Genomic DNA, 14,653 nt, shown 5'->3' on the forward strand with positions numbered 1-14,653 from the left:
AGTTGTCTTAGCAGTCAGTCCTCAAAAGGCAGGTTCACCTGGTGGCCAGCTCACATACTGTGTGTGTTCAGGAAGGCATTCCTGCCGTGTAAATGTCATTTAAATGTGGCATATCTATGAATTCAACAGGGTAATTTGGTTCCTATGTTGTTGGAAAGTTCTCTGAATGCTGAAGTCATCTGCACTCTAGGCTTGAGTAAATAACTCAGGACAACGAAGAGAGGAAGTTGCTGTTAGGTTTGGTGGGGGGAGAGGAAGGTGACATTCACATGTCCTCTTGTACAAGGGCCACCGTGTGAAACCTGATGTCCAGTGAAGACACAGCCATCCAAATAGATCACTGCCTTCCAGCCCCAGGGTCTACACAACAAAAACACTTCCCCGTTGAGGCTATCTGGTGAATTCTGCCTCCAATGTCCTGGGAGCAGTCAGCCAGAGCCCAGGGCAGGGGGCCTCCCCAATCTCCATTCTGCAGATCATTCTTTCTGGGCAATTCATGCTCTTTCCCACACAGAAATGTTTGAGGCAGTTTGTGGAAGGAGCATTGTATCAGGGTGGTTCCTAAATCAGGTGGATTAAGGTATGGACGCTGTCTTCACCGCTTGCTTGTCAAATAACTGAACTCCTGACTTCTTCTTTGAACTCTGGGCTTCTAATCTGTGAAGTCAGAGTAGTGATAACTGGGTAGTTGTGAGCATTAAGTTTAAAAATATGTTGTGGCAGCACTTTGCATGAGCAGACTGTAGTATAAATGCCAGCTCCCTTTCCCTGGCGATAAGAAGTGATTGTGATTGTGCATTAAGTTCTGGTTTAAGCTTCCTGGCTGACAAGGCAAAATTGAAATACAATGGTTTATATTGTTCTAGTCTGATTCAAAGAATGTCCCTAGTTTTTCAGGAAATATAAACACTTTCTGGTGTTACATTCTAAGACAACTTTATTTTGTAAGCCTAAATGATTCAGTCAGGGTTTCCAACAATGGTTTTCACCCCCAAAAGATGGAGAATTCCCCTTTCTATTTCCATAGCGTGTATCAATCCTTTAAAAAATACTAATCTGAGGCTATGATAGTGCAACACTAAATTCGGAAGGCGAACACCGTGGAGTTGGAATTGCATTCTGTTGCTCCATTTCTTTCACCTTCTCTTTTTAGTGGACATCCCATAATAAGAACATAAATGGAAAGGGCAAGCCTGGAGTGACAAAGGGAATCCTCCATTCACTCTGCACAATGCTGCTGCTGGGCTCAGGACGTGGAGAGGGCAGGGGCTGTGAAGACATCCTGGTGCCTTTGCAGGGTCGCCGTGAGGATAAAGGGGATGGGCCAGCTGTGGTGGCTCAGGCCTGCAATCCCAGCACTTTGGGAGGCTGAGACAGGACTCTTAAGGCCAAGAGTCCCAGACTAGCCTGGCCAATATGGTGAAACCCTCTCTCTACTAAAAATACAAAAATTAGCTGGGCACGATGGTGCACACCTGTAATCCCAGCTACTTGAGAGGCTGAGGCACGGGAATTGCTTGAACTTGGGAGGCGGAGGTTGCAGTGAGCTGAGATCGGGCCATTGCACTCCACCCCGGCAACACAGCGATACTCTGCCTAAAAAGAAGAAAAGGCGGGGGGATGATGCAGACACGAGCTTTGTGTGTGTTCTTGTCATATCACATGTAAAGGAGACCGTCAGACTGGGAGTCTTTTCTGTTACAAAATTATACATCTGGAGAATCATGGTGAGCAGGAATTCTGTGTGAGATGCTGGCACGTGCCTCCTGCACTTCATGAAAGAGCCTGTTGGTTTGGGAGCATCCATGGCTTTGCTCTTCGGGCTGCTGGCCACGGGGACCCTGAGTCCCGAGCTCTTCAGAAACCCTGGTGCTGGGGAGGCGAAGCTGTCTCCTCTCTCCGTTTGCACAGAAATTCCAGGATTTGGATTCTTTTGGTAACCTCGAGCTGAATGTTCAAAATGTTGAATGTTAGTTCTTTTTTCGTTTTTCATATAAGTACTTACACGCACGCATAAAAAAGAGCCAGTAACCAAGGGCTTTTCCCAGGCCAGCAGTGGCCTGGGAGTCCAGCCCACACTCCCAGACTCCAGCTGGGAGACACAAAAGGAAGGGAACTTGGGTGGGGACACCCCACGATGATGAGGTCCTTGGGAGCCTCCAGGGCCTCCAGGAGCTCAGCTGCCACCCAAGAGCACCCTAAATCTCAGAAGCTAGCCAATCCAATGGAAGGACGGTAAGGTCTTTTCAGTGTAAACACAGCTTTGAGGATGAAAGGGTTGTATTTGCAGAATTAGTTGGAATCAGAGCTCCAAGCCTAGAATGTCCTCCCACCCTCTACCCACCCCAGGACTGGATTCCTGTCCTGTGAGGCCAGCTGAGCTCTCCTCCCTCATTACCTGTCCCCAGGTGCAGACCTTCCTGTCACACCACTGATAACTCATCTGTTGCATTTTTTCATGTATCCTGAAGCATCTACACAGTAGGCATTCAATAAATACCTGCTGAGCAGTGGATTACATAGTATAGCCACAGATGAAATGATGCCTACGAACCTCCTACAAAACTCCTGTTTTATTATTTCAAACTCTGAAAACTCACAGTTTGGACTATTCTTTTGTTAATCCTACAATGAGTTAAGCTGACTAATGGACACTCAAGTTTCCATCATGGCTGCGCTCACAAAAAAGATCACCTGGTATTTTCCCTTTGTTACTATGGAAGATCTTAGGTGGATCATATTCCTATTCATGTCATAGGAATCGTTTACTGGAGAAGGGTCATTTCATTTCCATTATGTTTTGAATGATTAGTCGTTTCAAAAATAAACCATCCCTCCAGGTTAAATTTATCTGGGACTCATGGTTGGATAAGCTTCTATGTCATTAAAATTAATTGATGTAGCAAAATCAACTGCAATCATTATCCTGTTCCATATCGGTGGCAGAACCAGGAAGGTGCTCACCATCTACACATGGCGGCAGAGGTCTCTGTGTCCTTTGTCCTATGCAGAGACCCTGCCTGTAAGTCTCACTGAACTGAAAGTTAGGTCAGGAGTCTCCACGTGACCTGACTGAGAGCTTCATGTTGTCAAGAGTCCGTACAAGGCTAATGTGACGCTCACACTGGGGCTGGTACATTTGAACAAACGGTTCACTTCAAACATTCACATCCCAAAAAAGGACCCCAGTGGGCATAGGGAGTCCAGCCCAAGACGAAGTATCAGGGAACTGTTGGGAACATGGAGCTTACAGTAAGAGACCTGGGGTAGGGTGGGGATTGGCACCCCCGTGGAGGGCGTCTCCATGTTCTCGATGCTTCTGCTTCCTCCTCTGGAAGGCAGGGAGGACCCTTCTCAGCATTCCGCACTGTGTGGAGGAGTTGGTGAGATGAAGCCTGCCCAGTGTTTTCACTAGGTGAGAGCCCTGTGCATGGTGCCCCGGCCTTGCTGTCCTCGCAGGTACTAGCGCATTCCAGTTCCTTTAGAGAATGAGCACTGGGGTAAGGAGGGTCAGATGTGTGCCCATCCTGGCCTGCAGTGAGCGCTTGTCCCTCACAAGGCAGTTCCGGGGGAAAGTCTCCAGCATGCGCAATTTGCAGTTTAGCGTAAACGGAATGAGGTTTATTAGAATCTTGGCAGCTCTAGAAGGAGACTCTCAACTCTCCATTGGCTACAGAGCCCGGCCAGCCATGTGGGTGGCTCACTCAGGCCGGTCAGAGGTTCCTGCTGGGATGGCCAGGGGCGCCGGGAGAGCTTTCCCTTAGCATATTCAGACCTCAGACTTCCTGGCAGATTCAGCTGCAGCATTGAACTTCAGGAAGTTTTCCTAAATTCAACTTTCAGAGCTTTTACCTTTTCAGAGACCCAGCCTAGTTTACAGAAGCCCAGCAGAAACTTTTTTTCAATTTGCGTGTGACTTTTAGATGAGTTTGGGGCTGTGTGGGAAGATGGTATTTCAGCATCCTAGGCAGGGGCACATCCTATAAACTGTGTGCTTTGAAGCCGTGGTGCTGCCTGATCATGAGGGTAACACGGGGGAGGAGGAATCCTCGTCAGTGTCCTGTCTGTGGTCTGCTGGGCAGTGACCACTTCCCCTGACCGCTGCCTGGGGACTGCTCCTCCACACACAGCTTATCTCCCAGGAAGCGATACCTGGCCCAGGCACCAAGGGCCCAGGGTTTTCCTAATGTTGAGGACATTGTTGCCCAATGGCACAGAACGTGGGATTTGGAGTCAGATCTGGCTGGATTTGATTTCTGGCTCAACCTCTTGTTGACCACGTGACTTCATGCATGTTACTATGTTACTTCAGGGTGGCCGTGAGGATCAGACAGGATCCTGTATGTACAGTGTCTAGCACTGTGCTCCAAGGACCATTTGTCCCCATAAATGTGATTATTAGGTAGCAAGGTGGTGCTATTCTGACCATTGGGCATGTGACCCCACCCACGGCCAACCCCAGGGTGCGAACAGCAGCCTTTCTGTCCTTACCTGGGCCTTACCCTCCACTGTTTCCAAGCTCGTCCACCCAACGCTCTCTCACTGGATCATTACCATGATGCTGTGGATTATCAGTAAGTATCAGTGACCTCATGTGTAGTGGCCGTTGAAGCACAGAGAGGTAGAAGGGCTGCCCAAGGTCACCAGTGGGCAGGGATCTGGCTGGAGAGCACATGCTGCTGCTTCTCCCTCCCTCGGACTATGGATTATAGGAGAGACCAGCAGCCATGCAGGTGGCAGGTGGGTGGCCTGGGGTTCTGCAGGTATGAGCAGACACACATCAGCCCCCTCTACCACCGGCCTCTAATGTCCCCACATCACACAGAGGCCTGGGACCGTCTGGCTGTGCGGTGCAGCGTCTTGAGCACATACACTTTGGGATGATTCCTTGAGTTGTAAAGAAATAAAATAATTTTCCTTGAGAATGACGGATACACTGCTTAGCAGTGGAAGAGGAGAGCTGACCTTTATAGGTAGACAAAACAAAATGCCTGTCAAACATTACACTTTTGTTGCAGTATATTGTTCCAGAATGGAGCGCTGCATATTTTTGTTATAATGCTGTTTTTGTTTCTAAATGAATACTGCAGTGTTCTTTTATGTGGAGGAGGGATTCATTACTGGTTCACAGAACTTTTTCAGTGGTGGGGAAAAATAGGTGCTTGTCCTCAGCAATGCGTATCAAGCCTAGACACATTTCTGTTAGGAGCACAGTGATTTGTGAATTCCCTGACAGCTTACCTTTTATTATGAGCTCTATTTTAAATGGAGACGTGTAGCTTTTCCTCTTTGAGATGATATAACAGATACCCAGAATCTTCTCTGTTATCTCTGGTTTGTTTTAAAGCTCGCCTCTTTTTTGTGCGTTTTACAGGGATTCTTATTTATGAACTAGTTTAAATGGTTCCGGTCAGGCAGTTATTGTGGGGTGGAGGATCATTAAACCAAGAATATTTGCAAATGTTTCAGCAAAGTGGCTAGTTGATTGGCAGATTTTTCATTCATCAGCTTTCCTAATTTTCAGAATCTTCCTAAGGAATATCTAACAAACATCTCTGGTCTGAGTACCATATTACTGAAAAAAAAATTGATCTGTTTTCAGGATCGGTCTCCCCTTTTCTCATGCTAATATATTTTCTTAGTCTTGGTAATGTCCTATGCGTGCCTGTGAAGGATGCACCACTTCCTGATAGCTCTGCTGTCAATGGTAACACTTCACCCAGGCCCCCAAGCCAAGCCCACAGTCACCCTTAGCTTCCTTCCCTTTCCCCACTTCTCACATGCCTCCAAAGCTTGTGAGCTCTGCCTCCTCTATCATTAAATAGCTGCCCCCACCCCTGGCCGCCCACCACTGCCCTTGAGAACACCTTTTCATCCTGCACCTGGACCACAGGTGTGGCCTCATTAGTCAGGAATCTGCAGTCCACACCAAGCCTGGTCCTGTCCCTTCTTCTTCTCTGCAGCCATCACAGTGACCTTCTCTGCAGAGAGCAGAATGGGAACGCCCAGGCTTGCAGACTTCTGCAGCCCCCTTGTGGCTTCAGCCCAAAGCCAAAGGTCTCTGCAGCATTCCGGGATCTGCCCACCTCACATCCCAGGCTAACAGTAGTGATTTATTGGTCCAGGCCTTATACTGAGTTCGGTGTCGGGTCCTTACCTCCTTTACTAACCCAGCAGGTAAATATTATTATCTCCATTTCGCAGATGAAGAAACTTAGGCTCAAAACCATTAAGTGACTTGTTCCAAGGTCAAAGCCAGGCTCCAACTTATTTGCCGTTTCTAGAATGTTCCATACACTCTCTGGCTTCCTTGCTTTTGTTCATGTGTTCTTCCTGGGAATTTTCTTCTTGAGAAAGATGCCCTAACTTTGGCCAAACACAGGTAAATGTTCTGCTTCTGTCTTTCATGGCTGCTGGGCTTGCCACGACCTAGCACTGCTCACCCCTGCATTTCAATAATCTGTTTATAAGCCTGTCCTCCAGACTTCTTTTAGGGTAAGGAGTTTGGGGTTCTGTCCTTGTATGTTTTTAATCTCTAAATCCTAAGCAATTGGCACAGAACTAGCACCTAGTAGATGCTCACTAATGTTAAATGGCCGGTTTAGCATATTGATGTACTCATTCAACTAGTATTTTATGAGTTTCTGGTACACGCACAGAACTTTTCATATACTGAAGATGTTCAAGTCAGAGATAACAGGGTTTCTATTCAGAAACCAGCAAATTAGCCATGGATGCTCTGTCTTTGGGGGTGGGTCTGCACCTGCCTTCATCATCTGTAAAGTGTGGAACATACCTGTCCACCTCATAGCGCAGCTGAAATGGCAGCAAACATCCTTAATGTTAATCCAGAGTCCTACTGTACTGTGTTGTTTTGGAGATGCTGTGAAGACACAGAAAGATGGAAGGGGCGGGCAGGGAACAGCTGGGCACCAGGAGGGATACAACCAGGGTGGCCCAGAGGGCTCTGAAAAGACGTCGAGGAGCGAGTAGCACTTGACCTACTGGATCACGTGGCATCTAGTGGGTTTGGGTGAGACAGGCTTTGTGGGGCAGGGAGCAGCATGCGGGAAGCAGGGGGACTGTGCCGTGTTGGAGCCTGTGAGACACGGTTGTGTGAGTGAGCGGCCTCTGGAAGGTGGATCACCGTGGTGTCTGCCTGACTTGATGCTCTTCCTGGGAGCTTCCAAACCTGTTAAGCAATCCAGAGGGCTGTTTACCAACACACGCTACTCTTCTCATCCATGCCAATCTCATCAGCAAACGTGCTATTTCCCTTATTTGTGAACAATTATTATCATTATTTCATCATAAAATGATCTTTCTGAATAATTATTTAATGCCAGAGCTCATCCATTGTGCCTTAGTGAGCATTGCTTTGCCCTGGCCTCTGGCCACAGGTTACCGTGGACAGCCGAGTGTCAAGATCATCACCAACTAGGCCCTTCACACACGTGCTTAGCCTCATCGCAGACCTGGGGTCACCTGGTGAAAGTCAGGTGTGTTTCCAATCGGCACTCTGAAAAAGAAAACCTGCAAACACTGATTTAACATGTCTGAGTATTAGAGATCATTTTCTCTGGGGCTCACTGAACAGGCATTAGCTCAAGAAAAACATCTTTGGCGTGCTCAGTTACCATGAGCGTCAGGCGCCCAGCAAGCCTGTCCTGAGTACATTTCAGAGTCTGAGCCCAATTGGAGGAGCGAGGGAGGTAGAGGGGAGTAAAACAGGCCTCGTTGTCGAGGACTGCTCCTCCGGAGTCCCACTGCACTGCCCAGTGTGGGGAGTCCTTGTGGCAAGCTACCCTATGTCTCTGAGCCTCAGTTTCCCCTCTGCCAAGTGGGTCTAATAACAAACTCCCCATGTGAGTATTGAGAGGATGCAGTGATCCCTGTTGGGTGCTTAGCGGGGAGTCTGGCATGAAGTTCCTGTCCTTACAGTGACTGTTTCTTCTGCAAGGGTCTTCTCTTGGTGGCTGTTAACACCATCCATCCCTGTCCTCAAACACTAGAGCCCCTGCCAAGAAGCTACTCACTGGGCAAAGATTTTTTTAAAAAAACACGACCGTGACTGTCACTATCTGAGAAGTGTCCATGCCCAGCGCCAAGAGGTGGACAAATCCCTAGCTCTCCCGTCTGGGGCTTGGAGGGCACCCCTACACCTCGGAAGGGAGCCCGGAATCAAATTGCCATGTTTCCAAATTTGATGCTGATAATAATGGCATAGACAGACGAGGCAGTATGGAAACCAGCAGACACTTGTACTTGCAAAGAAGGATTTGTCTGGCTTTCTAATTTGCATGTTTCCTAATCCAAAGAGGGTGCCTCAACCGTGGAGTAATTAGAGAGTATGTGCCTTGGTCGGGGGAGGAGGGAGCTTGAGAGGCAGGCAGAGATGCACGTGGATCTGTGCTGAGCAGCTGCCCATGAATAATTTCTAAAAGTTGCCAAATATTTAGAAGTCCTGCTCGTCTGTCATAGACTGGCAAAAAGGATGGTTGAGAAAAATGGGTCTTTTTTTTTCCCCAGCCTTAGCAACATTGTTTTAAAGATTTCATCTCCTTTTCAAGGTGGTTTGAGGCTGTGGGGTAGGCAGGATCAGATTCTACTAAACTTCTTCATTTCAGGGAGGGCTTCCTCCCCCGAGTTCAGTAGCTCCTTCTGTCCTGTCTTTCATGCATTAGAAAATATAGACATTAACAGCTTTACTGTTGCCTGGAAGGTAAACAAGGAAGCTGTGAGTATGACGTCAGTGCGAATCTGAAGCCTAGATGATTCAGAAACGTTTTGCATTCTTCCATCATTTGAATTACCCACTGGAAGCAGAATGTAGTTGTCTGCTAGAATGCAGAGACAGCCACAGGGCCCGTGGCTGCAGTTCCGTCCATTCCCACTGCACTTCATTTAAGTGATGAGGTCTCTGTTATTATTTTATTTGGAGTAATGATCCTGCTCTTTTACCAGTCCATCTAAAGTAATGGTCGTGGTGCTTGAGTGTTACTGTGATTGAGGGTGAATGACAGTTCTTGCTACCCCAGTGTTCTAATTGATCAGGACAATTCAGTGTCTTTGGGGAAAAACTGGAGTCCAAGAGAAGGCAGCCAGGATTGAGGAACTTGGCTCCGGGGGCTGGTCATTCACAGTAAGACTGCTTCAAGGTCAATGTCACTGGCATTTAACGGCATGAAGTGGAGTTTTATTCTTGTATCCTTTCTTTATAAAATTGTAATACATCATGAAAAGTTCACATTTTAGATATACACGTAGAAACGTGTAGGTAAACATGTTAAAATAAAATGTAAATGCACTTCCAAAAAATTCTTGCAGGTTGCTACTCATTTAAAAGAGTAGCTTGGAGATACACATGCTACGCAAGCCACTTCAGCAACCTACATTCTGCCCACTCGAATGCTTATGGCGCTTTAGGCCAAGGGTGTGTATAAAAGGCATTTTCCTTTTGTCTGAGTTTGGAAAGATTGGCCAGTTCTGTTCATTTCAGAAGTAATTTGAATGTTTCCCTTAAATGGAATAGTTCCAAGGGACTGATTCTAAACGCTGTAGTTTTATTTTCTTCTTTGCAAGGTTAGGATGCACAATAACGTCGCTCGGTCTTTCCATATCTTGTGAGTAATCGGGACCCAACCCAGCAGCCCGGCCGCTTCCTGTGGGCGCCCTCACTGGCCTGACCTTGCCTGCCCCTGCCCCCCTTCCTAAGGGCGGATTTCCCCTGTTCCAATGTTGTCACACTGCCTTTTTCCCAGGGCCTTGTCGGGCTTCCTCCCTGCCTGTGTTCCGTGGAAGCAGAGTGGCTGCAGCTGTGAGCTCCAGGGACTCACCAGCCAAAGCTCCAATTCTGTGACCAGGCTGGTCCAGGCCTCTGTGGGCCAGGCTACTTCCAAAGACCCACTTCTCCCACAGTAAATATATGGCCATCCCAGGGCTTTCCTTTCTGGAGCAGAGAACTTAATGAAGCACTCTCTAGGACTGGAAAGGATTTTGAGGAATAATCCAGTATCATTATTGCCATCTGCAGAATGCCTTTCCTACACCATTCCTACACTAAAGGAATTATAGCTTCACTGGGAGGAAGGAGATATAGCAAACAAACAAACAAACAAACAAAACAAGCAGACAAGACTGGGTATAGTGGCTCATGCCTCTAATGCCAGCACTTTGGGAGGTCAAGGTGGCCAGGTCGTTTGAGCCCAGGAGTTCGAGACCAGTCTGGGCAACATCAGGAGACCTTGTCTCTACAAAAACTACAAAATTAGTGGGACATGGTGGTGCACGCCTGTAGTCCCAGCTACTCGGGGGGTGGCTGAGGCAGAAAGACTGCTTGAGCCCAGGAGGTCAAGGCTACAGTGAGATATGATCGTGCCACTGCACTCCAGCCTGGACTATAGAGTGGGACCCTCTCTCAATTTAAGAAAAAAAAGTAAAATAAAACAAGCAGACAAACGTACATTGCAATGTAGGATGGCTTCCCCTGGGAGGCCTAGCCGGGAGTGGGCTCAGCAGCCCCAGGCAGGCATCGCCGCTGCCCTGTCTCCTCACTCTGTGATGCTGGTCCAGAGCCTCACCAAGCCTCAGTGTCCTCATCTTTAAAGTGGTTCTCGCCAACCGGGCTTGGTGACTCATGCCTGTAATCCCAGCACTTTGGGAGGCCGAGGAGGGTAGATCACTTGAGGTCAGGAGTTGGAGACCAGTCTGGCCAACATGCCCAAACTCCATCTCTAGTAAATATACAAAAATTAGCCAGGTGTGGTGGTGGGTGCCTGTAATCCCAGCTACTCAGGAGTCTGAGGCAGGAGAATCACTTGAACCCAGGAGGCAGAGGCTGCAGTGAGCCAAGATCCCGCTGCTGCACTCCAGCCTGGGTGATGGAGCGAGACGCCGTCTCAAAAAATAAATGAACAAATAAAAATTTAAAAACAGTAAAGTGGGTTTTGCCTTACCTACTAGGATAGTTGTTAGATGTGGGAGAAACCCCACAAGCAGCGCCCAAGGCACTCCACAGCCCAATAAATCTAAACTCATCTCTCCTTCCCCTTACCCGTTCAAGAGAACAACAGGAAGCTTTCCAGTGAGTGGAAGGACATTGTGTCAGCTTTTCACCGACCCCACTTCGCGAATCTGTCTGCTCGAACCAACCTCCCCAACCCCCAGCTTTTAAATGTTCCTCTTTCACAGTTTCAAACCTGTAGCTCAATACTACAGTAGCCATCGGCGTCACAGTATTGGCCTAATGGAAGTCTTCACTTGGTAAAGGTTTACTTTAGAGAACATTATGATTGGTCTTTGCTCTAATTCTTTAAGAAACTGATAGTTGTGGTTTCATACTATCATGTGTGAGCCACAAACCAATAAAATACATGATCTATTTGTAGAACAAAAATTAGCGGAATGTTGTAGTGCACACCTGTAGTCCCAGCTACTTCGGAGGCTGAGGCAAGAGGACCGCTTGAGCCCAGGAGGTCGAGACTGTAGTGAGCCATGATTGCACCACTGCACAATAAGGCAAGAGTTCAGTGTATTCTTGCCTTAGTTTTTAAAGTTAGCTCCAAGTTTAATTTCAAATTATGATTTGTGTTTGATTGGGGTTGTCAATCGTGCAACCACTGACAAAGTGCCAACAGGTACTACCAAAATTGGTCTTTTCCCTTGTGATTTTAGTCTGGTTTTACTCAAGCCTGCTGCTGCTGTCTGCAGCCCCACTCCAGAAACTTCTGCATAGCATTGGGTTTTATTTTACATTAAAAGGAATCAGCATTGCATTGGAAGATTGATCATTTCTATCAATCCTCTTGAGATATTGGAGGTATAACTTCCATTCCTGGCTTCTTTCCTCACTTGGCTCCAGTCAAACACCACGAGTCACTCTTTTTAGCATCTTTTCTGGTTCATTTCGGAGAGTGGAAAGGATGTACTCTTGTAATAAGTTATTCCTACAAAAGAGCAGTTCCCCTATCTGCAGTGATCCTCAAGTAATCATTTATTGCCCAAAAACCGATTCCCTCTCAATCCCCTGCCATCGTGCTGTATGTTATACTGGGTTCCACTGCACCCTGGAAACCCTCTGTGCTTTAATATGTTATTCAACAGACTTTCCCCAGTTGTTTTATATAGCTGCCCCAGTAGACGCTTTGGTATTATATAGACTGTCTTATACATTTCATTTATAATTGTTGTTAGTATATATAAATCTTTTTTTTTTTTGTATTAGTACTTTGCACCTTGTGACCTTAACTTATATATTGCCTCTAGTGGCTCTAGTGGCTATTTTTGAATCCTTTGGTATTTTCTCTGTAGACTATTATGTCATCTGAGAATAAAGTTTTATTTTTTTTCTTTTCAGTGCTTATGTCTTTTAATTCTTTTTCCTAACTTGTTGCATTGGCTGTGATTTCCAGGATAATGTTAAATAGGAGTGGGACAAATCCTTGCTTTCTTCCCAGTACTGGGGAGAGGTAGTAAGTCTTTTCCATTAAGAAGAATTTGAGCTGTAGATTTGCCCAAATAGACTTAAAATTCCTTAGTAACCAGAAGTATTTTTTCTGCTTCTTGGGCTTCAAACATACCTCATGGGTCAGCTTTTAAATGTATAATAATATGCATTTAAATATTTTTTTAAATATACCAATTTATAACAACTTTTAATTGTATGCTGTAGAGTCTTTATTTGATTTGATTTAAAATGTCTAGTTTTATCAGGACTAAGATAGCAAGCAGTCTCTTTTAGTGGAAAACATCATGTACTGAATTCACTGTTTAAAAACAGTGACAATCAAAACGTGCTTCCACCCTTCACCAGTGCAGACATACACTGATGACTGAGCAAGGACTCTTTCACAGGTAGATAGCAGCCTAATCAATAATCCCAGTGTGAGGCTGCCATGCTGACCACTCAGAACAGAACAAGCAAGCTAAGTTCATCCACTGAGGAATGAGTCAACAAAATCTGGTATATCCATGCAATGGAATATTATTCAGCCATTAAAAGGAATGAAGTACTGATACTTGCTACAACAGGGATAAGTCTCAAAAACGTAATGCTGTTATAAGTAAAAGAACCCAGTCACAGAAGGCCACATATAGTGTGAGTCCATTTATATGAGATATTCAGAACAAGCCAATCCATAAAGACAGAAAGAAGATTGGTGTTGCCAGGGGCTGGGGAGAGGATGGGGCTGGGGAGAGGATAGAGCTTGGGAGCTAGTGAGCTAATAGTGGGTGTGGGGTTTCTTTTTGAATGATGAAAATGTTCTAATATTAGATTATATTGATGGTTTCAAGTTGGGTGAATATACAAAAAACCATTGAACTGTACACTTTAAACAAGTGAACTTTAAGGTGTGAAAATTATATCTCGATAAAACTGTTTTTTTTTTAAAATAACATGAGAGCTAAATTAATGGGAGGCTGAGCATGGAGGCTCATGCCTGTAATCCCAGCACTCTGGGAGCCCGAGGTGAACAGATCACTTGAGGCCAGGAGTTCGAGCAGCCTGGCCAACATGGTGAAACCCCTTCTCTACTAAAAATATAAAAATTAGCCGGGTGTGGTGGCACATACCTGTAGTCCTGGCTACTCAGGAGCCTGAGGCAGGAGAATCGCTTGAACTGGGAGGTGAAGGCTGCAGTGAGCCAAGATCGCCCCATTGCACTCCAGCCTGGGCGACACAGCAAGACTCCGTCTCAAAAAGAAAAATTAATTAATTAATAGGAAAGGTCAGGCTAGATAATGATTAAGCTAGAAAGCTGGGGAAAGGGAGATGCCCCAGACTAGGTTGTAAAAGGCTCTTTTGAGGGGAGGATGGGCTAAAGGAACTACTTGAAGGGGAGGGAACCCTGTAGGCCACAGCAGAGGCAGCTGACTGATAGAGCATCTTGGGGGCTACACCATGCCATCAATTGACCATTAGAGGTTGTATTAAAGTTTGGGGTAGGACATAGTTAAAAGCTGATAATTGCAGCCAAAAGAAGTATCAACTAGATAAAGAGATCTCCAGGAGACCCTGAACAATGAAGCAAAAATGGGATAGTCGACTAGTGCTGTACAGAAGGAAATGGTTAGAATTAGCAGCCAACTCCTGTTAACCAGAAAACTAACTGTTTTTTTTTTTCTTCTTCTTTCTTTTTCAGACTATAGCCTTCACGTTCCCTTGGTGAGTACAAAACTTTTTAAAAATTATGTCTGTTGTACAGATAACTAGCTTAAGATAATATGTGGGATTTAATTATTAGAAGAGCATTGTCTTCTTGAGAAAGAAGGCCATATGGTCAGCGTGTTATATTTGAATTTTATGCCTTACCTTGCTTGAACAGGCTCATATCACACCTTTTTGTTACATCATTTGTGTGTGTGTGTGTGTGTGTGCGTGTGTGTGTGAAATTTGGCTCAGCTGCTTGATCTGCTGAAATGTATTGTTGAGGACACAGTTTCTACATCCTTTCCTTTCACTGACTTGTCGTTGCTTTTAGAAGGGTCTAGCTTTATCTCAATGGCACACATCCGACCACTGTTCAGGAGCGTGGGGGCACATAATTGCATTGATGGTAACTGCTTCTCAAATTGGTCTGCTCTAGAGAAAACTGCTGAAAAGGAGCTTCTCCGGATTGCACGCTCAGTAAAAGCAGTATCAGGGTGTCGCATA

General features: G+C 46.0%; 1 protein-coding gene across 11 annotated transcripts in view; it reads left to right on the forward strand.

The window, feature by feature from the left end:
* PTPRE (protein tyrosine phosphatase receptor type E) overlaps positions 1 to 14,653 on the forward strand; it is a 182,721-nt gene that overhangs the window by 62,788 nt on the left and 105,280 nt on the right. For all 11 annotated transcript variants that reach the window (XM_077945607.1, XM_077945608.1, XM_077945609.1 and 8 more), the window contains exon 2: positions 14,142 to 14,164. In XM_077945607.1, the coding sequence (XP_077801733.1) occupies positions 14,142 to 14,164 (23 nt within the window). The remainder of the gene's footprint in view (positions 1 to 14,141; positions 14,165 to 14,653) is intronic.

Source organism: Macaca mulatta, chromosome 9 (genome assembly GCF_049350105.2).
Source record: "Macaca mulatta isolate MMU2019108-1 chromosome 9, T2T-MMU8v2.0, whole genome shotgun sequence".
NCBI classification, from domain to species: domain Eukaryota; kingdom Metazoa; phylum Chordata; class Mammalia; order Primates; family Cercopithecidae; genus Macaca; species Macaca mulatta.